Source organism: Hetaerina americana, unplaced genomic scaffold, assembly GCF_022747635.1.
Source record: "Hetaerina americana unplaced genomic scaffold, ioHetAmer1.1.p SCAF_1, whole genome shotgun sequence".
NCBI lineage: Eukaryota > Metazoa > Arthropoda > Insecta > Odonata > Calopterygidae > Hetaerina > Hetaerina americana.
The window spans coordinates 114208303-114233915 of NW_027286069.1; the positions used below are offsets into that span (position 1 = coordinate 114208303).

Genomic DNA, 25613 nt, shown 5'->3' on the forward strand with positions numbered 1-25613 from the left:
CTGCATAGCCCTTGCTCATCCCCTAGCTACGGAGCCCTTTTGCAAGTCAATTCCTCCCCTTTGATATTAAGGCTGCAAGTGAATGACCTGCAACCCTTAACCAGCACCCTCTTCAACTCTCTCCGATCTCCTTCTCTTACACTACGCCTTCACTTTTCTTCCTTGAGCTGACTTATATTCATCTCCTTGTCGTCTTCTTCCTAACATACTCTACCCGTTCTCGAACTCACTTCTCAAAACCTCTGGAGAGAGAAAGGGTCGGAGCAGTTTGCTAAGTATCACTCTTGTCAGGTCCCCGAAGTTCCATTTATTCCCTCTTCTCTTTAACGCACATATAAATGAGAAAATGTATGAATTTCCTCAACGTTTTAGAGTTTGATTAAAATTCTATATTCAAAGGACGACAGTGAAAGAATTATTGGAAGAGGATTATTGGTCCAATAAGAAGAGAACAGTTTACATGGTAACTCCTGTACTCTTTTCAATGATCATCAATCTTTCCGCACACTTGTTTCATATGTTTTTGGTTTTGTGTGCGGATCCTTCATGAGATTTATTTTTTTTGTAAATCACCAAGCTGATAGTGCATCATATATCCATCTTTATGTCACTGCGAAATGTATATTTAAGACAAATTACCCTTCGAGAGACAACAGCTTCCGCTAATCTTGTTGTAAGAACCTAGATACGGATTTTATTCAGACATGTTTGATCATTTCAATGTGACAGCATCTGTGGCCGTTGAGATTCTTTCTTATTCTTATTATATATATTTGTGTACAGAATTATTTTCAAGGTTGTAAGTCATAAATATTTCATGTTATTTCCAAGCCTTAAATATTTTACGACTCAGAGTATGCGTTTTAATGTCATGTCTATCGCGTTGCTTTAAATATAGTTAGTCGATGACCGTTATTTTAATTGTGATTTTTAATTCAGAGAAAGTAAATTAATAACAAAACTAATTTTTGAAAACTAACTGCCTGTTGAAACTTTTAAGGATCGATTCTTACGCATGATAACCACTGGGATTTACGAATAAGAAATAGGTCTTAAAATCAGTTTTATAATGTAATTAAATACAGAAAGCCAATCCATTTAAGTATTTTCATTGCACGCTTATAGAATAAAATTTTTACTGTTACTTGATGATTGATACAAACCTTGACAAAATTCCGGGTCGAAGTGTACCTTTCAATGAATAACGAATGCCTTTCGAAATTTCTTAACAAGTATTGATGACCAAACTTTAAAGCTTTTGTTTTCGATTTTATAATACTCAGTTGTATGACTTAAAACGATAGCACATAAAAATTTCGAAATTGAAAGTGAATTTTCAACAACAATTTTTCGTTAACAGTAGCTAAAGGTTTCAGCCAAGTATGAAGTTATAATTCATAGGGTTCTACATAAGTCCCTTGGTGAACTAATTAAATAACCTCGATGAAAAACTGAGTTCATAGGTACAACTTAACTATCAATATCGCTTATCTCATAATGTCATTTGCAATGAATAAAGAAGCCGAATCATTCTCGGAGTTCCTTAAGTGTTGGTGCCGCGTGACTCCACGCCGAGGAAGGGAAGGGGGGTAAGGTGCAGTTTAGTTGAATTGACAAGATGCACCACTACGTTCAAACTCATAATATAAATACAATCTGGAGAGCTCTTCGGAGTAAGCATAGAATGTAACATTTATAGGGTTTTAGATTATCTTCTTATGAGTAAAAAGAGTAAAATTCCTGAAATGATTGATTAAACCTTTTCTTCTTCCACATTTCTTATCGTCCAGGTCAATAAAAATAATATTTATTTACAAACAGTTATTCTTTATGAAATATTTGAAACGTCCATAGTGCTATGAAATTCGTCATCTCAATCGTGTTTTCATCGCACCAAAATATTTTAAGCAAGATTTCTCCGTATGAAATGGCAATAAATACGTCTAGAAGTTATACAGTATATGGTTAATATGTCAGTCGCGGTAGTCCAAGAGTAGAGCGTTGGACTGCTCACCGGAGGGCCCGGGTTCGATTTCCGGGCAAGCCACTCTGGGCACCTGCAGCTCAACCCCCGCTGTGTTTTTTTCGCGTACCAGTTCTTCTTAAAAATCATAAACGGCACAGGGAAAGGAACTGGACACCCTACCCTGATGTGCAAATTTCACACGCTTGTATTACATGAACTCTACCACATAACCATAAACAATAATCAACCCGAAGGTCGGTTTGATCGGGGATGGTACAGTTCATCCAGTACTGAGCCACGTAAGCGGCTTAGTACTGGATAAACTCTACCATCACGTACCAAACCGACCTTCGGGTTGATTACTGTGTTTATGCTTGTGGTTACTATAAATTATATGATATTGCCATAAATTTTAGCAAAGAAATTTGATTATTTATGGAGTAGATAGATTTTACAAGGTGTGTTGCAGTTCTTGAATCTGCGAAATTTCTTTTGCCTAACTAAGGAAAATCACAAGAGCGTTGAATCTTCAGTTACGTATCTACATGGTTTTCCTGTGGACATATATATTCTCTTAAATGCCACCGCAACGCCATGGTTCTATGGGCCCCAAGAATGCTTCCATACTTCGGCGCACTTGGAAGTTCCTGATGGCCCGTGGTTGAGGCTTTCTTGACTCGTCATCGCATGGGCTTAAAGCATTCCTTGAACTGTCGCACTCACGTAAACACATTTATCACATCCATAGCTCCACTATGTCTGCCTTGAGTCACGATTAAAGATAAACCACACACATAGATGGCACGAATAATCAAGCTGTTCCACTTTACTGAACAAAGCCACGCTATTTTTTGAAAACGTCCCTTATTCTAGCGGCATCTATGGAATGCTCGGCACAGCCCTAACAGATATATTGTAACGATGGAGTGCCTAAGTATTTGAATTTCACCAAAAATTTCTCTCTATTCCCAGTTCCGAGAAAAATTCTTAAAACTATAATAAATCAAAAAATACAATTTTCAGACATTTCAAATTCTATGTAATGGGCGTTTAAAAATTATCCAAAACGATACCATTGCACTATATCTTTCGTGAAACCATATCCTCTACTGAAATATTTATTATCTGGTTTTACCAATAATTTTCAAAAGATTAAAACAGATATCATCATCACAATGTAAATATTTTTGGTCTTTAAGAAACTGCAAAATAACATTTTAAATCCTATATTCTATTAACTGTTCGGCTTAAAAAGTAGCAGCCAATTCATGATTAATAGCCAAATGACCAAGGTTCTACAACTTCTCGACTAATAAACCATAATAGATTTGTCAATTACTGCTCAGCTGATTGATGAATAATAATGCCCTGCTAACATATTAGCCAAAGTAACTGCACTACAAATATCTACAAATTTCTTTACAATTTGACAATATATTAGGGATACTTTTATTATTGATTTAAATAATACTTCTTTGGGCCCTGTGCGTAACCGACAGGTGGAGGTGAGACCAACTCAGGCAAGAAATATTTTAAGCGAAGCACTCCTTGATACATAATTCTCAAGGTAAAATTACAAGGAAATGTAATTTAATCGGTCTGTGTTGCATACAAAAATAATATCCAACAAAATTTTATTATAAACTTAGTCAGTCAAAAATGTGCGCCCTCGAGTAAATTAAGTAATATTAACAAATAATGGTTACAAGTAGTACGATACAAAATCATCGATAACGCGGACAAGTACTTAGCTACATTGCAGAGAGCACAACATGTGTGAGGGCGATGTTGATAGAATAGACACAAAAAACAGAAATAATGTACACATTACATTGAAAGGACAAAGGGCTCAACAATTGTGACGACAAATTTTCTCAGGAAACCCGTCGCTAAGGATTTTCCGTATAATCAGGTATTCCAATGGAGCACTGCACATTTTTTTGGCAATATCTTGAGAATCTGAGTAAGTATGTAAACGCAAATAGCAAAGCAAATAACGAGGTATCCAATAGTCATGCATGCGCATAAAAACGGCGAGAGAGAAAGAATGAAAAGTGTTAAAAAGCCATCGCAAATGCTTTGCGATGAAATATTTAGAGTGCCATCTACGGAGCTGCGGTTATGAGTGGTGGAGAGTTGCGAATTCTGCAGTCAGTGAGCATAAAGTTGGATTAGGAGAGTTGACAACGAAAGGACAAAAGCAAGCCAGAACGGAACCGCTACTCCAAAGTGAATGTATTTTCTTAGCTCTTAAATGCCCAGGGTAAGTTTTAAGACGGATTCTTTCGATAAGGGGGCCATGTTAGGAGCAAAACAAGCGTCTAACTCAAGATACACGAATAGCTTGAGGTCATTAGTATCTGCTATAGCCTACATTTATGTGATGACATTCTAGTGTGTATTAAAATCGATTCTCATTGAAAATATTCTATGACGGAGCCAAGAAATGGAATCGTGCATTATCGAAGAGTAGAGCACATTCTCTTCTTAGTATTATATTTAGGTTACACTAAAATGCTATTTAAAATATTGAGTAACAACATTAAATCTTACAAAAGAATTTTCATATTTCACTCCTTATATTGATATCATTGGGAATCATTAGTTTTTCTAGTGGGCACTAAACACCAATCGTGAATAAAATATAAATTAGGTATAAAGTTCATGCATACAGGGTCGCACCCAAATGTGGTAGGACTGATTTTCTTTGGCGCGAACGAAGCGGTGGAGGGGGGTCTGTCTGGCTGGGTAAGGTGGAGGGGGCTCTTAGCAACAGACCGACACCAACCTCAGTCGCCTGCGGGCTGTCGATGAGTGAGGACACCGTTTTTAGTGAAGCAAGGTTTTTGTCCGCGTCGAAAAACAAAATGAATCTGAATTTAGAGCAACGTTATCCCGAGAAGTTTTGTGCGAAACTCGGGAAGACGGCAACTGAGACCCTCGATATGATCAAGCAGGCTTATGGGGACACTGCCTTAATCCGTTACACAGTATTTGAGTGGCACAAGTTGTTTAAAGAGGGTAGAGAGCTCGTTGCAGACGACCATCGCTCCGGACGGCCGTCGACGGCAAGAACCGACACAAATCTGGACAGAGTGAGGACACTGCTGAACACAGACCGACAGGGGAGACTGTGAAAGCGAACTTTTACGTGCAGGTGCTCGCCCGTCTCCGAGAACGCGTGAAAAGAGTCCGACCGGCCATCGCAAACTGCTGGGTGCTTCATCATGACCACGCGCCGTGCCATGGCGCGCTCGTCGTCAGATAGCTCCTGGCCAAATATGGCGTTGCCACGTTGCCGCACCCGCCCTATTCTCCCGATCTGGCACCACCGGACTTCTTCTTCTTCTCCCCTAATTAAAAGATAGCTCAAGGGACGACGTTTTGACTCGATAAAGGCCGTTCAAGAGGCTTCGACGAGGGTCATCAACGGCATCCCCAAAGGAAATTTCCAGCGGGCGTACGGGGAATGGGAGCAACGTTATACTAAGTGCGTAGCAGCTCAAGGAGCATGCTTTGAAGATTATTAAATCGATGTAAGTATATCGTCAATAAAATTCTAGTAAAAAAATCAGTCCTACCACTTTTGGGTGCGACCCTGTATGCGCCAAGTACATCTAAGTATATATATAAATATATTTGTAAATATATACACATACATTTGTATATATATATATATATATATATATATATATATATATATATGTATATATATATGTATATATATATATATATATATATATATATGTATGTATGTATATATATATATATATATGTATATATATATATATATATATATATATCTCCGAAATGGAACGCTCTTCGGCGACGCACAAACATATAAAAACACAGATGTAGATTTTGACACCATAGAGACACAAAGAAAGGAAACTCACAATATGTTATATATATATATATATATATATATATATATATATATATATATATATATATATATATAACACCAATGCATATAGTACTGACTTCGTTCCGGGCATACTTCAGCCCAAAGGAAAAGGAAATACGGACACGCTGGTGCAGTTACAAATAAAAAGAGTGTATTATCGGACAATTGAAAAACGGCAATATTTTTTAGGCATACTCACCTCTTTTGGACGTTTCCTTGTTCTTGAACAACGTGCATTCGTTAGCTCCTCGTCTTTCTCCCTTTCCGTAATCCTTTCCTTCCTACACATTGTCTCTTCCGCACCCTTGTCGACCACCTCAGTATACCAACCCACGCTCCACCCCAAGCCGCGCGACCGCCACCTAGCCAATTCTTGTCCTTTCCTCCCCTTCCCGTCTCAAATACTCTCCCATAGCCCACCTCCTCTCCGAATGATATTATATATATATATATATATATATACATACATATATACATATATATACATATATATATATACATACATATATACACATATATATATATATACATATATAAACATATATATATATATATATATATATATACATATATACATATATACATATATATATATATATATATATATATATACATATATATATATACTCGTGTGTGTATATATATATATATATATATATATACTATATACATTATACTCACGATATATTTACGCCGTCTGTCCAAAAGGTAACTTACGTTTTTACGTGTAGCGAGCGAAGTAATGGGGGAGCCGAATGTTTGCTGCATTGATACGCACACACCTGGTCAGCACGCCTCGAGTTGCAGTGTTTGAAAGGTCCCGCCGCTTGCCATTAGTGTTCAATAGCTTATCAAAATGAGCAATGCAATTAGATAACAAGCCAAATTTTACAGCCGTTTTGTGATAAGGTTTTTACTGGAAATAAACTAGATCCTGAGATTCATCGGAAAATTGGTGCACCACCCAAGTGATGAGTGCCACTGATGTGCATCAGTGGTGTGGTTAGTTTAAAAGGGAACGGACAAATGTCCACGTTGTCCAAGAACTGACCATCCGTCAGTAATTCCGTCACAAGGCTAGGCCGACCGCTGTGGTCACCTACGCGGGTGAACATAAGTGCGGAACTTTTAAATTGAATGCATCACTGCCTCACTCCGCCTTCACTCATTAAACCCTCTCCGTACACTTCAAAAAGTTGGCTATGAAATAAAATTGGCCCGTTGTTTTTTGTCGGTAAAAACCAAATCACAAATCGCAAACCTCTCGGGATTTTCTATTTTAGCGCGCAATTTAGTAGTTCGCAGTGAGCAAATTAGAAGATCCAGTCTGCTTGCAATAATACAGCATGATGGGTGCGGACTGAGTGTAGGGATGTTTAGACAACAAGATGGTGGCTCTAACCCTATAGCCACCGCCACACTAGGCCGAAACGTAAGTTACTTTTTTGACAGGCCTCGTATATCCCCAGCCATATATGGAATTTTATAACGGACGATGTTATCCATGCGTTGAAACGTATTGTAATAAAGTTATTGTGAAAATGGAATAATTTTTATAGTTAAGAGGTCATGAGTGTTCACCAAACCGAGCCTGAATCCGCAGAATTGAGAAGGATCCCAACCATATGCAATTGAAGTAAAATCAGAATTGATGACAGCTGCTTAAAAGGTAAAACAATATGATGACGTTAAGTAATAGGTTTTGGTAGCTGAAAAATACATTTTTCGAGGAGCAAGAAATTCATCTTCCAGGTAATTGCCGAGAGATCTCAAATGACAAGTGTCGAATTTTGTGCGCGCCTATTTCCAGCCACGCGGCCGTGCCTCATATTTTTCCACAATCCTAGGTTTAAAAAGTGTAACACGTTTTGGGGCATAGAATATTCCACCAGGCGTGTTGCTGATGGGTGGAAGATTCGAGCGTGCTGATAGTCACTTAGCTCTGCTGTGGAAGGATATGAGAAAGAAATCAGGTATCTTAGGCACAATAAATTCGTTTGTAAGGCATTAGATGGTTAATAATCGCCAAAATACGGATATGTAGAAAATATATCATAAAATTCTTCTTCCCACGGCAGGAGGGATCATGTAAATAAAATTACAGGAATTAGGTGTAGAGCAGACAGAGTTAAGGTGTCATTTTTCTCACGAAAGATAAGAGTTAAGATTAGCATCTTGGCCGCGCAGGGAGGAAACATATTTCGTGTCAAAATTAATATGGAGTGTTATCATATCTTGCCATACACCCTGGCAATGACTTACAAGGTACTATGTAATAAAATTATAATGATATTTTCATGATTAGATTAAAAACACGTGTATGAATCCACCAGTTTCATTATTTCACATGACCAATGTTTTGTTCTAGATATCAGTTACGTTTTATAATGAGAAATGTCTTTCTAAAATGACATACACTGAAATACAACTTGCTTTTGTTTTCCATTTTATGTCCTGTGAACATAAATACCTTGAGTTTGCTTCACAGATAGATGACCTGATGATGATATAATACATCGAAACCCGGTTGTAAAATAAAAAAAATAAATTATCAATTGGAAAAGTACTTCGATCAGTTATTCACAGGTCGTCTTCCATCGAAGGTATCGCAGTAAGCTTTTCCTTCCCAGGCATTACAATTGCCTTACCTCAGGTGACTAACACGTGACTCTTATTCTCATACTCTAACCAGGGTCAATATATGTCGATTAATGCCTCCATTATGTATTTAAAGAGAATCGTACGAGATATCAAACGACTTTGGGATCCAGCCAACCTCAACGTGTCTGATTGCGATCACTAGGGGCGCGCTCGCATAGCCAACCAGAAGGGCTCTCGAAGGGAGTGCCTATCCCCATTAGCACGTTCTTATTGCAGGAAATATATAAAAGACTGAAATTCGGCCAGAAACTGTGGCACCAGTCCAAAACGTTCGCAATCAGGTTTTTAGGTCATATGTCAACTAACTGGGGTGTAATTTCCTTGCTCCTTGAAACTTTTTTACAGGTCCTTTCTTAGTTATAAGTTGAATACAAATCCCAAATATATACGCGCCTAGAACTGTAATGTGACAATATTTATAATTTTAAAAAATAATGAATGAGCAATGTTGAAAAAGTTTTTAATGAATTAAAATTAAAGCCATATTCTTATAAGTAGAGATAAAAGAAAATTATGAAAATAATTGCTCCCTGGGGATTGGAGGAAATATATATGTATAAATTATATGCATATACTCCAATATACATACAACCCCCTACCCTGATGTGTTAATTACCTACCCTGATATGTCACACTTTCTCGTGCTTAGTATTGGGTGAACTTTACCCTCACCTATCAAACCGAACTTCGGAACTTATTTTTAGGGTTTAAATACAGACATACAAAGTAACATAGATACATGTAGATGTAGATGTATTTAAATGCGTATATATATATATATATATATATATATATATATATATATATATATATATATATATATATATATGCGTGCGATGTATGTGCATTTCTATAAATGTGAATACGTTCTCCACCATGAAGAGAATTAAGTTTCCACATACATGCGTCCGTCAAAGCTATTTTACCAAGTAAAAAGTCCAAATGTTGCGAATATATCGTATAAATTTTCCTTCACTGTATCGAAATAACATCACGTGTCGATTGGTATTAGGTAAGCGCTTCGAAAGATGGATATTGGTACGTCTCTCCCGAAACATCATCTGCGATTTAAAAGGTGGCCATAAGGATCATTCAAGGATCTCGTGAGCGCCCTTTCTAAGCGGATCCATGAGCAACGGACTCACCTTCTTTGCTGGCTCCACTGCGCACCTCAGTGGCTTTTGGGGGAAGCGATGGCATCGGGATCTCTGGAAAGGCGAAAGAGAAAACGAGAGGTGAGGAGGAGCAGCAAAGATCAAATGTGAAGAGGGAGAAGAGAGGAGGATTGAGAGATTGATGTGGAGAGAGATGTTAGGGGGAGTAGGGTTTCAGTAGCAGACGGGAAAAGACGGGCGGATGTGCAATATATCTTTTCGAATTTTAGGGCTTTTGGTCCGAGGCCAAACTCAAATAGTAAGAAACCAACAGAAGGTTTCCCTAATTTTTTAAATAAATTTACGGGATATGCACATTTATTTTGTCCTACTGCAAATAATTTTTTAAATACAGGTATAAGCCATATGAGTTTTTGGTATCCTTAAGCATGAAAAATAATTCTTTCCCAAACATCCCTTAAACCCTATGAAGTTTTGACAGGAGGTCTCACTCCTCTCTCTTGTACAAGCTTAGGCCAGTCCGTCTACGTTATGGTATCAATTTCTCCAGAAAAAAGACCTTTATCCATCTATCTATGTGCAGATGGATTATTTGAAGATTTTTCCTTATCCTAAGAGGCATGAAGTTATGCTGGCAGGAGATTGGGGGACAAATTCCAGCTAATATAACTTCGTCGTGTTTCGTCATAATGTGCCGGAGTAAGGTAAAGTTGTACCGAAATAAAATCATTGTCCCCAATCCTGAGGTGCGATGGATTTCCGATTAAAGTTTAAAGGACGAAGTATATAGCATCCGCTTGTCGGGAAATTTGTTTTGATTGTTGCTAAAAATATTGATATGATGCTTAAGATTTTACGGAGTATTTTAATAGAAAATTTACTCAAATATAAAAAATATATTTATGATAATTCCCCTGTATATTTCCGTAGTATTCGACTTCCCATGGGTGAAAAAAACGTATTGCATAGCAAAATGTGCTTCCAAGAGAAGATTAAAGCCCAACCTGACCTCTTATTTCCTCTACGCAGTAAGCCTGCAGCTATAGCCCGCAATAGGTGCTAGTAATGCTCTATTTTTCAACTATTCTTCCAATTCAGAAATCAGTGCCTTACTTAAAGTGTTTCACTCTGACTCAATGCGATAAAAGGCGTGTGGGTACCGTATCCACCAATGCATAGTGTGTTATAATATTTTGTTATATACTAATGTACGCTTTCAGGGGACCCATGGAAAAATATATTAGAATTAAGTGGAGGATCTTTATAAGACATATAACTACTTCTCTTCAGCATGATCAACTAGACTATCATACTTCGAAAACTACCAAATTGAGACCCGTAATTATTTTCACTATTCAAACCTTAATCGGAGGACTGAGAATCAGCTGAGATGGCAGTCATCAGCAGCTTGGAAGAGTTCGAGAGTAGGACAGATATCCACATCAAATCAAGATAGCAAAGGATCACTCCCGGACACGACTATTGAATTCTTTACCTGGAACGACAATCGCTTCTGCAGATATCACTCAACTAATTATAAACGCTGCCCCCGCGTAAGCAATGGCTCACCTTGGGGCAAGGGGTTCCCGGAAATCGAAAACAGTCGCCGGGGAGAGGGTTGCGTCGCGTTAGATCCGCTTATGATCGGAAAGTCCCCGGGTTCCGCCCACGCGTCACCTGTTTCCGATGTGTGCGTCGTTCCGGGGCTACTTGTTCCATTGCCCGGGGGATCCGAAGAGTGCAGCCAGCGTGCCGAGCCAGGTCCGGCCCGCGGCTTTTTAACGGCGGGGCAGGTGGCGGCCGGGTGGGATTCGAAGGGGTGTTCTCTCGGAAGAGAGGGATGGGGAAGAGGGATTTTGCGTCAAAAGCCGCAGGGGTTCGACAGGAAGGGGTGTTAGGAATGTGTGTGTGTGTGTCCTCAATAAAGTTCGCTTGGATACGTCTCGGCAGCCGTCACGACCTCTCCTGCATATAAATGCTGCGGTTTCAACGGCGGATGGAATAAAAAAAACCCACACAATGGAAAAAATAACGAAGGTGGTCGGACGGTGCGAGTGCGGTGCAAGGAAAGGACATCGGCCCGACCAAAAAAAAGCAAACCGCGCCTCAAATGATAGGAAATGCTGAAGGGACTGAAAAAAAAATGGACGTGGGAATGAGGTCGTTTACTACACCGCATAATGTTCCGACGGACATTACAGGATATACGGCGCTTAGCGAATAAAAACAGTAGTGAGAGCCAATATTTCCATAAAGGGAAAAATTACTAGTTCCCGCGGAAAATTACCGCATGGAAATGAGTACCTATTGAATGAAAACGTCAGAAGTATCTTCAATATATATATATCACCGCTAAAATTTAGAGTAGAGGCTCGCTGAAAAAGACTAATTTATGATTATACTTCATGTGAGAATTGGAGCAGTTCCAAATGGACACGGTAGCCATCGTGTCGACTGCTGTGGTTTTATCTATAGTGTCCTTGTTTTCCTACGCTCACTCTGGGGCTACATGAATGATCCAAATCAACTCCACCACCCGTTGGAAGAGAAATCAAACCAAGAATTCCTTTTCTTACGTCTCTCAATTCTCTAGCTCTTAACTTACCCAGCATACTGAATATTGCCAGCGACAATGAGTCATTGTCACTGAGGCAGAGAGACTTCCGGAATGATTGTTTGCCTACTAGATCTTCAAGAACTGCTTCTCCCAGGCGTGTTTTGAAGAGATCAGAGTAAATGATGAACATGGCATAAAATATTTCCTTACCTGAATCATATTTTCCACCCTTGAATGGAAGAAGCGTAAAGAGAAAAGCACCTCACGAGTCAAACTAAATTTGCTTTCCAAGTAAGAGTGTTTTAACTAATGCTTAAGGACCTAGGAGGTCTCTTGTGATACCAAATGCATGTTCATAAAGCTATAAAATGAAATCGGCTAAAATGACGATGTAACCCACGCTTCGGTATCTCAGACTGAAATATATAACGATGAAGATAAACGGCAAAGTGGCGGGAAAAGTTTAACTTAGGTCAAATCTCCTAAAACATCAAGTTCTTTAAGCAATTCATCCGACGGAAGGGGTCTGTAGCGAGGTTCCCAGTTGGTGGTACGAATAGCATTGAATGGTGCATCAGTAGTTTTACTTTTTAATTGGTCTTCGGCGTATGGGGAGAAAGTTTACTACTGCCGATAAATTTGCGAAACTAAATTTCACTTGCATATTTAAAATATATCAAGTAGAGAGGCTGAGACAATGTGCCCTTGTAAATTGTTAATTTTCTCCATTCGTATGCGAGGATAAGATTAAAATATATTTTTCACTTGAAAAAAAATAAGAAATTTAATATTACATAAAGATAAATGAAAAATTGTAACCCGAAATAGAAAATAGCCTTGTGGAATTTTTAACAGTCCGATTAATGATATTGTTGGTATAAGTAGTCCTTAGAAGTTCAAATCGAAAAATCCTTTCCGGGTCTCCAAAAATTTGATATTTTAGCAGCTCTGAAATTGTTCTCAACTTGAGGAAGACCCGATGTATTACTTCCAGCCAAAGCGATAGCGATGTATTTCAACTGATATTGCCAATTCACACGACTGCATCGTTTATCCAGCCTGCTGCATCTACGTATCTTTTTTTTTTTTTAATTTGCGAAAATTATTTCGTGGGTTATATTTGTGACCACCAATGTTAAGAGAATGACAATTGTAGAAGTTTTTGGAAATAAAGAAGATAGAATATGAGTGTGGTAAAATTTAAAGCGGCAAGAGACAGCAGATAAAATTATATATTATAATTTAAGAACGCTTGCAAAAGAAGAAATGTGGGAATATTATGGTAGATAAATATTTCAAGGAACAAAAAATTATGCGCGCATTAAATGATAAGAGATAATAAGGAAGCTGAGAGAAGGAAATATAAGAACGCTTACAGAGCAGCAGGCAGAATAAAGCAAAATCATCCAATCAATACACTAACACGAGAAATATAACATTGTGGTATGAAAATCCACATACGACGAGTATACATAGAGGGTTTGAAATGTACGCGCTGCAAACGCGTCAATTAACTGTCAGCGTTTAAGAAAATAAAACCCATTAACACCGATAGAGATGCAGCAGGAAGTAACTCGTAGCAAAAGAATTTTTGATAATAAGGAAAATGTATCGATTCTAGCTGCATGACACGTATATTAAACCAGGATTCTGATAAAACAAAGCAGTATTTTGCCAATTACGGTGTCTTGAATCCCAGGATTTATGACTGTGGTTTAGAAGGTGCATTCATGTGAATTAAAATGAAAAAATGCGTGGAGATAGATAATAATCATTATATAACCTCTAAAGAGTAAAAATAATATGGTACATTTTTTCCTGGAGACTCGATATTAGAGTTAGCGGGAGGGATGTAGCCGGAAGAAATCCGTAGAACATGTGATACAGTATTTCAAAAAAGGAGAAAGTAGTAATATGAAAGAAGCATATGTGTGAAAGAAGCGTATGTATGACACCGCAAGCAGCAGAGGTAGTACTTTGATTCACCGGAAAAGGATGAAAAGACGGAAAATGGTTACTTTTGAAATATTATTTTAGAATTAATAAGCGGATGGGTACGTTAGATGGAATAGTATTAATAAGGTCACTAGTAGAAATATATATTTCTTCATACTTTCAAATAGAGCTCTTTTTGTAAAGGTAAAAGATGAGATGATGTTGTGCGTGAAAATTTTGAAAAATCTAAGAAAAGTGAGTGAGGAACTCCTTGAGACATTAGGATCCTAATTGAGGGAGTGTTGAGAAAGCGAGGTAGAGGAAGGAAGAGATAGAGAATTTTTAAATGAAATTAAGAGAGATAGATAGTATGCTGAGATAAATAACGATTTATTGTAATATGCAATATGGGATGCAAGGATAGTGTGTTGCATTAGTCAGAGCTTAGTACAGGAGTGTGAATTTCCTTGGTCCATTGAAAACCTATCTTTACCTTTAGACTATTCCAAATAGTCAAAAACAGCTTGTTAATATGAAATCAGAAACATTTTAAAAAATTGGACTTATATGCATTGTTTACGTGCCGCTGGGGAAACTATTAGCAAATAAAATCTCATTTGAATTTAACTCAGCGAAATTATTGCATATATGGTATCAACGTTGCAAAATTTGGAATGGTACTAGCCCACTAGAATTTGACGCATACTCGCTAGACTAAGTAATTAAACCTCCAGGCCAAATATTACGAAATGCAGGTATCAGATCAAAACAGTTTGCTTCATTTTTGGGAGCCGGTGCAGTTTTTTGTTTTAACGTGATGACTGTCACAAAATAATGAATTATTGTGGCTTATTCATGGCTACATGGCTATGCATTTCTGCATTTTGTAACAAATTCAATAATTTACATAATGTGATGCAATGATCAAAATCAACATCTTTATTTCGATCCAAAGATTATACGTATTTTACGATTTCTTTATCTGTACTATGCACTTATCTTTTAGTTTTCCTCACGAGATCCACTCGTCAATTTTTCCCTTTACGAGTATCATGCTTCTTACTAATCCAATGCTATTATCTAATCTTACTCTCTGTTCTGCTATACACGAACGAACTTCAAGGTTCCTAACTTTTTCTGTTCATTTGATCTTTAGTATTTCCTTCTATACGGACCATACCTCTATTTCAAAGCTTATAATCTCCGAATCGATCTGATCTCTGATCTATGGAGCGCCATGTTCCATTAAAACGTTTTGACGCACTGCTTCCTTGTTTGACACCACAAGTTTTTCGTACATTCCATTTACGTCTTCTTTATGTACGCCTCCTAAGCTTGTACTTCTTGGGCTATTTCTTAGCTTTCCATGACATCAGTCAAACTTCTTCAATCCCAATATCGCTACTCAGTTAGACAAAGAATTCCACTTACCCTAGTTTCAGTCCCTAAAGTGTGATATCTGCCTTAAGCTTCTCTCTTCCGCACACAAGGGTTTTAGTTTGATTCTGATTAATGCTCATACTATATTTGTATTGCAGTGGTACTTGGTTCAAGACATTTAGAGTTTTTTTTAGTATATTTAACACCTCGTTCCATTTTCGAAGGACCTCTCAAAGCCCACGAAAGTCACATTTGATGACATGTTTCCGTTTATCACTGTCGCTTCTCTACATGCCTCGTATCTAAATTCATTTTTCGTGGAGTTTTTTTTTCTAATTTTCGTTCTTTTCTCCGGCTAACTAGGCGAGGAGACATCAGGCTCAATTTTCTATGCCCTTCGCATTTATTTTGGTTTCTTTGGTATTGCAATCACCGCACTCTTTTTAAAGCCCTCTCGAAGTATTTCAGAGTCATTCTTTTCTATGATTACTCCAAAGAAAACATCGTTCGTAAATTCTAAGAAACTGCGGAAGATGCCTCGACAGTAACTTTTCGCGGAGTCATCCACTAATATGCATTTCAATGCAACAATTTGTGTTTCAATAAAAAAAATCAGTCCCCTTGACCGGCATTCGAACCCGGATCCCTCGATGTCCGGCCGAGTGCTTTGACCAGTTAAGCTATTGAGGCGACCGCTTTTACTTTGACATTTTGGGGGCTTTATGGGGCTTGAGACATCTAGGGATCGGGGTTCGAATCCCGGTCAAGGCGAATGATTTTTTACACTGAAATTGTTGCATAGAGTATCGTTCGCTTCAACCCTGAGTTCGTTGATTATTTCTACGTTTACTTTGCGTAATCCAATATATGTAGGCATGGTGCATGATTGGTGTCTCGTCACCCTCTTTCAAGGCGGATTTTGGGTGATCGCGTGGTGCCAGGTGCATGAGGAAATTAAGAGAGTATATGAAAAATGGCTGGTGAACCACAACCCCCCCTGCCATACGTCCTTGCGACAGCTTGCGGGGTGTTATGAAGATGTAGATGAATCCTGGTTCCTTGTACTTCTACAGGTTTTTCAGGACTCGAATTCGCCGCACCGTTTCTCCGAGCCTCGCTCGTATTCATCTGTCATGGTTTGACCTTAAATTGAGGCACCTTCAAGTGACTCAATAGACTATTCAAATGTATTCCTTCCATCTCTTCCTAAATTTTTTAAAGGTATACGTAAATTTATCGTTTGTACAATTAAGATTCATGCATTTATTTATTGAAAATAGTCTTCCAAGGCGCTAATCCGAGAGACTCTTTCTTTCCAAAGTGATCGACTCACTCTGGAGGACTCCATTTTTCAACAAAAAACACACGCCCAACGAAATAAAAATTATCTAAAGAAAATGAAACCGTCTAAGGATGATTCTTCGCTTGAAAAGCGCCATAATGCCTTATTCCGTATAGAGTTTAATACCAATTGCATTCGACTGAAAAACTTAGACAGTGTAATGCGGAAAAAAACTCATTCCCATCAGTTTTGCAATAATGCATTAAATTTAGCACATACTCGCTGCTCTGGATTTCAAAACAGAAATCTCTCTCCTAAATAAAAAGGTGGAAAGAGCATCTCACCTCTCTTTTCTGATTGGGGGGAGATGCAGAGTGCGAAAATGTCTTTTTAACTGAAACAAACGCCTTGCAAAGAAATTTGAAGCGGCTCCCCGGCACTCACGAATGCACCCAACCGCCGCCCCTGGATCCGGAGAGGAACACGAGGAGTAGCATCGCGGGGCACAAGAAAGAGAAGCCCTTGGAGACCGAGCAGCTCCAAGAGGGATCTCATAATTGGGCCCAGTGCGTGCAACGGGGGGTGGGCGGGGCAAGGCTCGGAGGGACGCTCATTGGTCGCTAACCGGATTCCACGGAGAACGTGATGACTGTTCCTCTCACCTTACGAAGGAAGGAGCGGAACCGCTATACGGGCCCAAGGAAGACGGCCACTTTGCTAATGAACGGAATTACACTAACTTTTGGATGGGGAAGGAAATGGCAAGGGGAGGGTATGAAGGAAGTCTACAGAGCCCCACCCACATGCTAGCCACATATCCTAACCACAACCCCTAGCCACAAACCCCAGTCACCCCTGCACCCGGCCTACCACGCACCCTGGCTTGCTTGGTACTATGTAATATAAATTTACAGAAACTTACACGGATATATATATATATATATATATATATTTGTGTGTGTGTGTGTGTGTGTGTGTGTGTGAAGAGGTCGATATGGTTCAACGGTCAGCATGGATTGCGAGGGGAACAGGATACTCTTTCGCCTTTTGGAACTATCGGCGGAGAACTTCCCTCCTTACGCGGTGGATTGAATGGCTTCACAGCAGCGGCCGTCGACGGCATGGGAGTGGCCGAAATGGGGTTCAACTGGACCCAGATACACCACCTTCCAATCAATCTCTCTCTTTTCTACTAGCCACCCGAATCATTTTCCCCTCCAGCCACTCTTTAGAAGCAATATGGATCCATTCCTTCTCGCAAGAATAGACTAACAGGGTTTTTGTTGATACTGGGCTGAATTAAGATTGGACTGAGTCATGAAGTCTGTACACACCCAAATTGTAATCAATTTCCGTTCGTTGGAACAAAAACACCCATCTTGAAAATTTTGAGAATAAATTCAACACTTGAAAGTTATTTTTGCTATTTAAATAATACATTATGTGACAAGATGGCAACTGTTTTGAAGCGGACCCAAAATATTTTATGAGTAATAAGAATTCAATGAGAAATGTATGATAATGATGTTCTATTAGTACATTTTATGCATTGGTGTGTATATATGAATGTATATATGCGTGTATATATGCATATATTATTACGTAATCTATCGGTTAAGGTAGGTTTTTGGATACACAAAGCCACCAAATAAATATTTTTGTGACTTCTAACAGAACATAAAATCCAGTATCCTACTCTACATCAGGTCCCTCTTCATCCCGTCCAACATCCTTATCCTGTTACTGCCCTTTCCTCGTTTGCCTAACATTCTCCCCTCTATAGTCTTCAACATCCCACTGCCGATCAATACGCCCTTCACCCATTTTTCCTGCCTCCTTAGGATTTCTCCCAACAAACCCGCCTCTTCGCCCACCATACCAAGTACTTCCTCATTTGTTTTCTTCTCGGTCTATTTCACCTCCATTCTTCTCCACACACACTTTTCAAAAGCCTCCAATCTACGTCTACCCTCCTGCTTCAATGACCGCTCCATATCAAAGTTTCCACGAATCTCTTTTTAATATCCTTGCTCAACGTCCCCGACATCAACTCCCTCCTCCTTGTGAAAGCCTCTTTGCCTAGCGCAATTCTTACGTCCCTATTACTTTGACTGGTTTGGTCCACAACACTACCGAGATACGTAAACTGCTCTACTTGCTCTAGTTTCCCCCCCCCTATTTTAATGTTTAGCTTAGCCTTTTTCTCTCCGCAAAATCGCATAACCTTTGTTATATATATATATATAACTTGATATATATATATATACATATATATATATCAAATTCCTTAAATATACGAGGTGGTCTCCAATGCAACAATTTCAGAGCGTAAAAATCATTCGCCTTGACTGGGACTCGAACCCAGATCCCTCAATATCCGGTCGAGTGCTTTAGCCACTTAAGCTACCGAGGCGTCCAGTGGACGTCTCGGTAGCTTAAGTGGCTAAAGCACTCGACCGGATATTGAGGGGACGCCTCGGTAGCTTAAGTGGCTAAAGCACTCGACCGGATATTGAGGGATCTGGGTTCGAGTCCCAGTCAAGGCGAATGATTTTTACGCTCTGAAATTGTTGCATTGAAATGCACATTAGCGGATGACTCCGTTAAAAGTTACTGTTGCGGCTCTCCCGCAGTTTCTTTGGAATACGAGGTGGTGTTTAATCAGGCTGATTGGATTCATGTTTTTTCGCTGAAGTTCTATTCCATTTTATGATACTTCAATTTTGAGCATCGGCCCGGGGAAAATATTAGGCAAGCTATCAGACACATTCACTGAGTAATTGGGGCAGAAGCTTTGAAAGAAGGAATTTAAGTTTTCCTAAACCAAATTGCTGGTTAGTCATTCGCCTACATGATTCACAGTGAATTACCTGTAGATTTTTCCGCGAACCTTTCTGACATATGACCAACATGCATTTGGATTCTCGTTTAAATATACACTTAATCTTGTCCGAGTGCTCTTTTATTTATGATTTACATTTCCCAAAATATGTACCTAAAAGTTAAATATTTTTAAGATTATTTTGTATGAGTAGTTGATAATATTCCTGTACGCTTCCTAGAACTAATTTTTAATCCGTAATTTACTTACAAAGTGCTAAAGTTGATTTTGAGTATTCAAGTGCGATACAGCGTGCCAAAAAAGAAAACGTCATGAAAACTCACATAGCGGGTCACTGAGAGAGAGGGAGAGAAAGGGTCTTACCGTTTAGCAGAGCGGAGGGGTAATGAGGGAGTGCGATGAGGTGAGAGTGAAGGATGCTTTGGAGGGTGCGGGAGTAGAATACGAGGGAACGAGACACCTCGAACACCGCCTGGTCGTTTCCATTTAACGCACTCAGATATTGCAACCTAGCTCTCCACTTCCGCTTTACTTCCCCCACTGAATCACACTCTCCAGGTCTTCAACCTCGCAGACGACCCCCCTATCGGCCCCGCCAAACAGAAACTTTCGTTTCGCCCAACCGCAGGCAAGAGTGAATCTCTACATCCATCGGCAGGTATCCCTCCCACAGCTCTCCTCGCCCCCCATCGAATACCAAAATGTCGACCCAGTTCTTCCCTCCTCGCACGTCACTACCGGTTTCCCTCTCCCTCCTGCTCTCACATCAAGTGCCGCGGTTTCATTCTCCTCTCAACATGGCGCCAATACCCGGGGTATGCCGCCGAGTTACGGCGCAATTCGCCCCTCCCTTGTCTTAGCATCTCAATGGCCATCGATATAGTTATATGTATCTAATAAATAAATTACAGCAGCTGATAAATATTTAGAAGCAATCAAACTAATTGTTTATTTGATGAGGACACATTTCTCCATATATTTATCTTACATCTAAGAGAAAGGTTCATATATATATATATAGATAGGAGAAAACCAAATGATATATATATATATATCATTTGGTTATATATATATATATATATATATATATATATATATATATATATATATATATATATATATATATATATATATATATATCATTTGGTTTTCTCGAAAGAGAATTTCTCCCAAGTAATACAGAAAGCGCCTTTTATTGCAAAATATTTTTATCCTTACATTAAATATTAGTTCGACCAGCCAATTTTATGACTTTTATACGTAATTATTTCAGAAATTAGCTAGTTCTACCATGCAAATACCTAGTAAATAAACGACAGTTAGATTACAGTTATTTTTTCTTGAGGAAAGGCTGGAACAGGTAGTAAAATGAACTAACTCAATTGGAAAGAGTTTTTGAAAGTGAGCTAAATACGAGAGCTGTTTAATAAAGAATGATGGAATATTGTTTTAGTCGCTATTCAAATGCAAAAAAAATATCTTTTACATTATTAGGCTAACATTTAATTCGCATTTGGGGCTAGTTTCCTTGATATGACGCCATGTTAGAGGGAGCCGGTCAGACCCGGATCCTCTTCCCTTTGGAAAAGATTGATTTTTCTCTTTGAACATATTAAACCTTGAGGGTTACTTACAGTGCTTTTGTGATCTAACTGAAAGTATTTAACATTGCAACGGTCGCCACTGGCAAAATACTGAAGCCAAACACATAAAATGTGTACATCATTCACGTCATACAGTGCGTTCCGATTGTCATACGATTAAATTTTCTGCGCCGCTCCCATTGGTTGGTGTGGAATCGAACTACATGGAGTAGGTTTGGGGGACACAAAGCTTTGCCGCGAAACCGGTCTCAGTGCTCTCCAAGCTGTGGAAGCGGAGGGACATCAATAATTGTAAACCTCTGCGCGCCGACCGTGTCACGAAAAATATGGAATCAACGATCGAGAAACGTTACGGGAAACTAAGTTTTGTGAAACACCAAACGTATCTCTAGAGGAGACTAACAAAATGATTCGTGAGAATTACGAAAACTCTTCTCTGTCATAATCACAAGTTTCGAGGTGGTTAAAGGCCTTTAAGGAGGGCCTGGAAGAGGTTCACGAAGAACAACACTCTGGGCGGCCTTCAACCAGCTAAACCGACAACAATGCGGCTTGTGTTGGACATTTGTTGGACTCTGAACGTAAACTGAGTATCAAGATGGTTGCCAATGAACTGAACTTGTCGTCCACTATTTACATTAATACTGAAGATTAAGTGATGAGGAAAGTGCACGAAGCTCGTGCCCAAAGTGTTGCCAGACGACCAAAAGACTAACCGTGGGGAAATTTCAAGTGAACTTTTGCAAAGTATTGAGAATGAACCGGATTATTTGGGCGTCATCACTGGTAAATAAACCTGGGGTTTTGAATACGACCGAGAAGCAAAATGCCTTAGCTCTCAGTGGTACACCGACCAGTCCCCCGAACCCTAAAAGGACAGAATGAGGAAATCAAAAGTGAAAACAATGCTCGTTGTCTTTTTTGGCAGTAAAGAGGGAGTTTGTTCCTCAAGGACAGACAGTTAACGCTGCCTACTAAGTGTATGTGCTGGAAAGACTTCGGAAAAGGGTCATTAGGACGAGAAAATACATCTCCGCTACCTGGCAACTCCATCACGACAACGCGAGTTCCTGGCCAAATACCAGGTACCAACGCTGCCCCATCCCCCATGGTCCTCCCAGTAGACACATTATTGTTCCATCAGATTAAGGCAACCCTGAAAGGAACCCGTTTTTCGCCCATAGAGGAGATCCGATCAGTCGTGACGAAGACCTTGCGAGAGATCCCCACAGAAGCCTTCCAGAGCGCTCACCGGTCACCAATTTTAAGTCTTTGTACCAATCTGCTCAAAACATTACTTTACAAAATCCGCATTACTTTCGGGACGCACTCTGTACAGTAAGCTAGTAATATAAAATTAAATTGCTATACGATAAATAGTCCAAAAAAATATTTCATCACTCGTTATTGGCTTGTCCCACGTAGAGAATGTAAATCGAAAACGTTTAGTGAGTGGACAAACTGGTATAAAGAAGAGATGGATGCCGGCAGTAATCTTGAGTTAAGATGTAAAGGTGAGAGTAGTAAAAACTGGAGTTTGGGTTGATTGAAAACTTGACCGTTTAAACAATAAGTTAAGCGTAGTTGGGTGGCTTAGGAGATTTGGCTGCGAAAAAAAGGGGAAATAAAATCGATCTAAAGGAAGACAAAGAAGTTATATCCATGGTAGGGAAGGAGAGAAAGTTTTTGGGAAAAAATTGAAGAAGGCAATAAAAGTATGTACAGGGGATACTGAGGTATCATGGTATAGTAACGGCCGCAATAGCGTCAAAAATATTGTGAAATTTAAATAGAAAAACATAACGGGCATTCTTGAAGGAATTGAGAGTAACAGGACGAGTGAACTAAATAAGCACTTATTACAATGCAAACTTATAAAACCTTTACGATTTTTTTAATTAGTCAGGGCTTAGAAGTACAAAATTAGATGGAGTAATGTATTAGGGTACAACAATAAAATCTATTTTTCCCGTATTGAATTTCACGTTTCCACGCGAGGATTATTTGCCATGAGATTTTTATCAGCATAATTCCTCTAACGAAAATTCAACATCTCTACTGGCATCATAATTAACAGTTCAGGGCAAATTGACACAAAATCTGACCAATGATTTGCATTTATCCACTTGTATTACAGATATATCCATTATTATTCAAGCAAACTCGGTATACCATTAAGTTTAAAAAATTATATGATTTGAAATAAAGGAATTTTGGTGAAAATAAATCAATGTATCATACTCAACTGAAAATGAGATTAATTAAAATAATAATTTCCGGTAAAAAATATGCATTTTTCGAAGTTCTACGAGAAACTACCAGCGGATAATGGAACAATAAATGAATCTTCGATGATATAGTTTTTGGACAACATGAACTTAAGTTTACTGACAATGACAACTAAATAAATAACCTGTTTGCTTAAAGCAAATGGTAATTAATGTCTCGGATCCCATTGAAGCCAACAGTAAGCTTTGACCAGTAGAGACGTATGTGGAGTGGGAAATAGAGGCAGATCCCTAAAATCTGGCAAAATGAGGAAATAATCCAGCGAGAGTTAATCTCCTGTGGAAGCGGAAGGAGCACATTCATCCGTAGTCGTCTCTTTAATATGACCCTCGAGTGACACAGCAGGGTTTTTCATCGAAGCCAGGCGGAATTTTGCGCCGATGCCATTGTTTAAACTTGCACTCAAACGGTCGTGAGTGTTCTCGAGCGGGGAATTCTTTCGAGATGTTCGCCGTCTGTTTCTCTCTGCATCCCACTCCTGCGGTACCGCTCCTCGCATCGCCCCTCATTGCAGAGCGACGTCGATTGCTCGGCGGACCAATAACGGCCAGTAGTCAGGGAAAGAGAGAGAGGCATCTTCACGGGTCCCCTCGCAAATGACTCTTCACCCCCCCCCAGGGGGAAGGGACGCCGCCCGATGCACCCCAGCCGGCCTTCTCCTCTCCAGCCTTCTCCCCCACCCCCCCTTCGCTGCGGACGGGAAAAACAAAACACCGGCAAACATTTAATAACCGATAGAGCGGAGGGCAAGGGGGGGGCGAGAATGCTGAGCAACCCCGGGGGGGAGGGGCCAAGCGAGATGAGATGCGAGATTGAAACGCAATAAAAATCCGAGAAGAGGTCTCGGGTGCAGCAGCCGTGGAAGTGGCCTTGCCCTCCATTGTGGAACGACTGCCATCACACCCTCCCGCTCCGCAGTCGGACCGTATGCGCCCCACCCACTCCCCTCTTCATCATCCACGCACCCGTTTCCTTTTATTTTATTCTCGGCCCTCACGGAAAACCCGTGGGCCGCGTGTTCCGCCGAATATTAAAGTTTGGAGTGCGGAGAATCCAGTGCTGAGATCTGAGAAAGGAAGGTTGGTTGCCGAGATGGGATTATGGCCAAACCATCCCCCCCCGCATTCACCCTCACACCAATCCTCCCTCTAAATCGCCGAACGGAAGGGTGACTGCTTTCGGGGAGAACGTTCCATCAAATCGTTCTGCTAACCACCGTCATGTTGGTTGCCATGTCGAGGCCACCATGTCAATGTTCGTGACAGAAGTTGTTAAGGCGGTCGGTGTCTTTCGATCTCTCGTAAATGTTCCGCGATCCGGTCAGACATTTGAATCGGCCCGCTAAGCATCCAGTAATAGTGGCATCGTGGACGAGCACCGCGGTCATTTCTAGGTTGCACCAATGGTCAGGCCCTTTCATTGTGTTTTTGCGTTTAAAAAATCTATTTCAGTGCTTATATATACATGCATACGAGGTCTGCCCAAAAAGTATCGCGAATTTTGAATTTCCGCGAGTTAAGTTTATTTTCTTTTTGATTTTTTTGTAACGTTATGTATGGTACTTATGTCTCTCCCTTATACCGAAACGTTGGACCATTTTGAAATTTCCGTTAATTTTTGACAGCTGTTTTTCTGGGACGTGTGTTGGCTTATCTTAAACTTTTGCCTGTTCCAAAAAATGGATGACAGAATCTTTATCAAATTTTGTGTGAAAACTAAATTAAATGCCCGGACGTATTCCGAATGTTGACTGTGGCATATGGAGGAGCTACCTTGGACCGAAGCAACGTTTATTGGTGGTACAAAATGTTCTCAGAGGGCCGAGAAGATGTGAACGACGAAGAGTGTGCCAGACTCCCGAGCATATCAACAACAGACGAAAACATTGATGAAGTGAAGGAAATAGTATTGGCCAATCGTCGAATCATCGTTAGAAATTTTGCAGAGGACCTAACCATATCGATTGACTCGTGCCATTCGATTTTTACCAATGATTTGAGCACGACACGGGTCGCCGCGAAATTTGCACGAAAATTGCTCAATTTCGACCAAAAACAGCAACGCATTAACATTGC

The 25613-nt window shown here is 39.6% G+C and overlaps 1 protein-coding gene across 1 annotated transcript in view; it reads right to left on the bottom strand.

The window, feature by feature from the left end:
• LOC139696001 (lachesin-like) overlaps nucleotides 1-25613 on the bottom strand; it is a 481837-nt gene that overhangs the window by 13995 nt on the left and 442229 nt on the right. The window contains exon 7 of the mRNA XM_071594649.1: nucleotides 9680-9742. Coding sequence (XP_071450750.1) covers nucleotides 9680-9742 — 63 coding nt within the window. The remainder of the gene's footprint in view (nucleotides 1-9679; nucleotides 9743-25613) is intronic.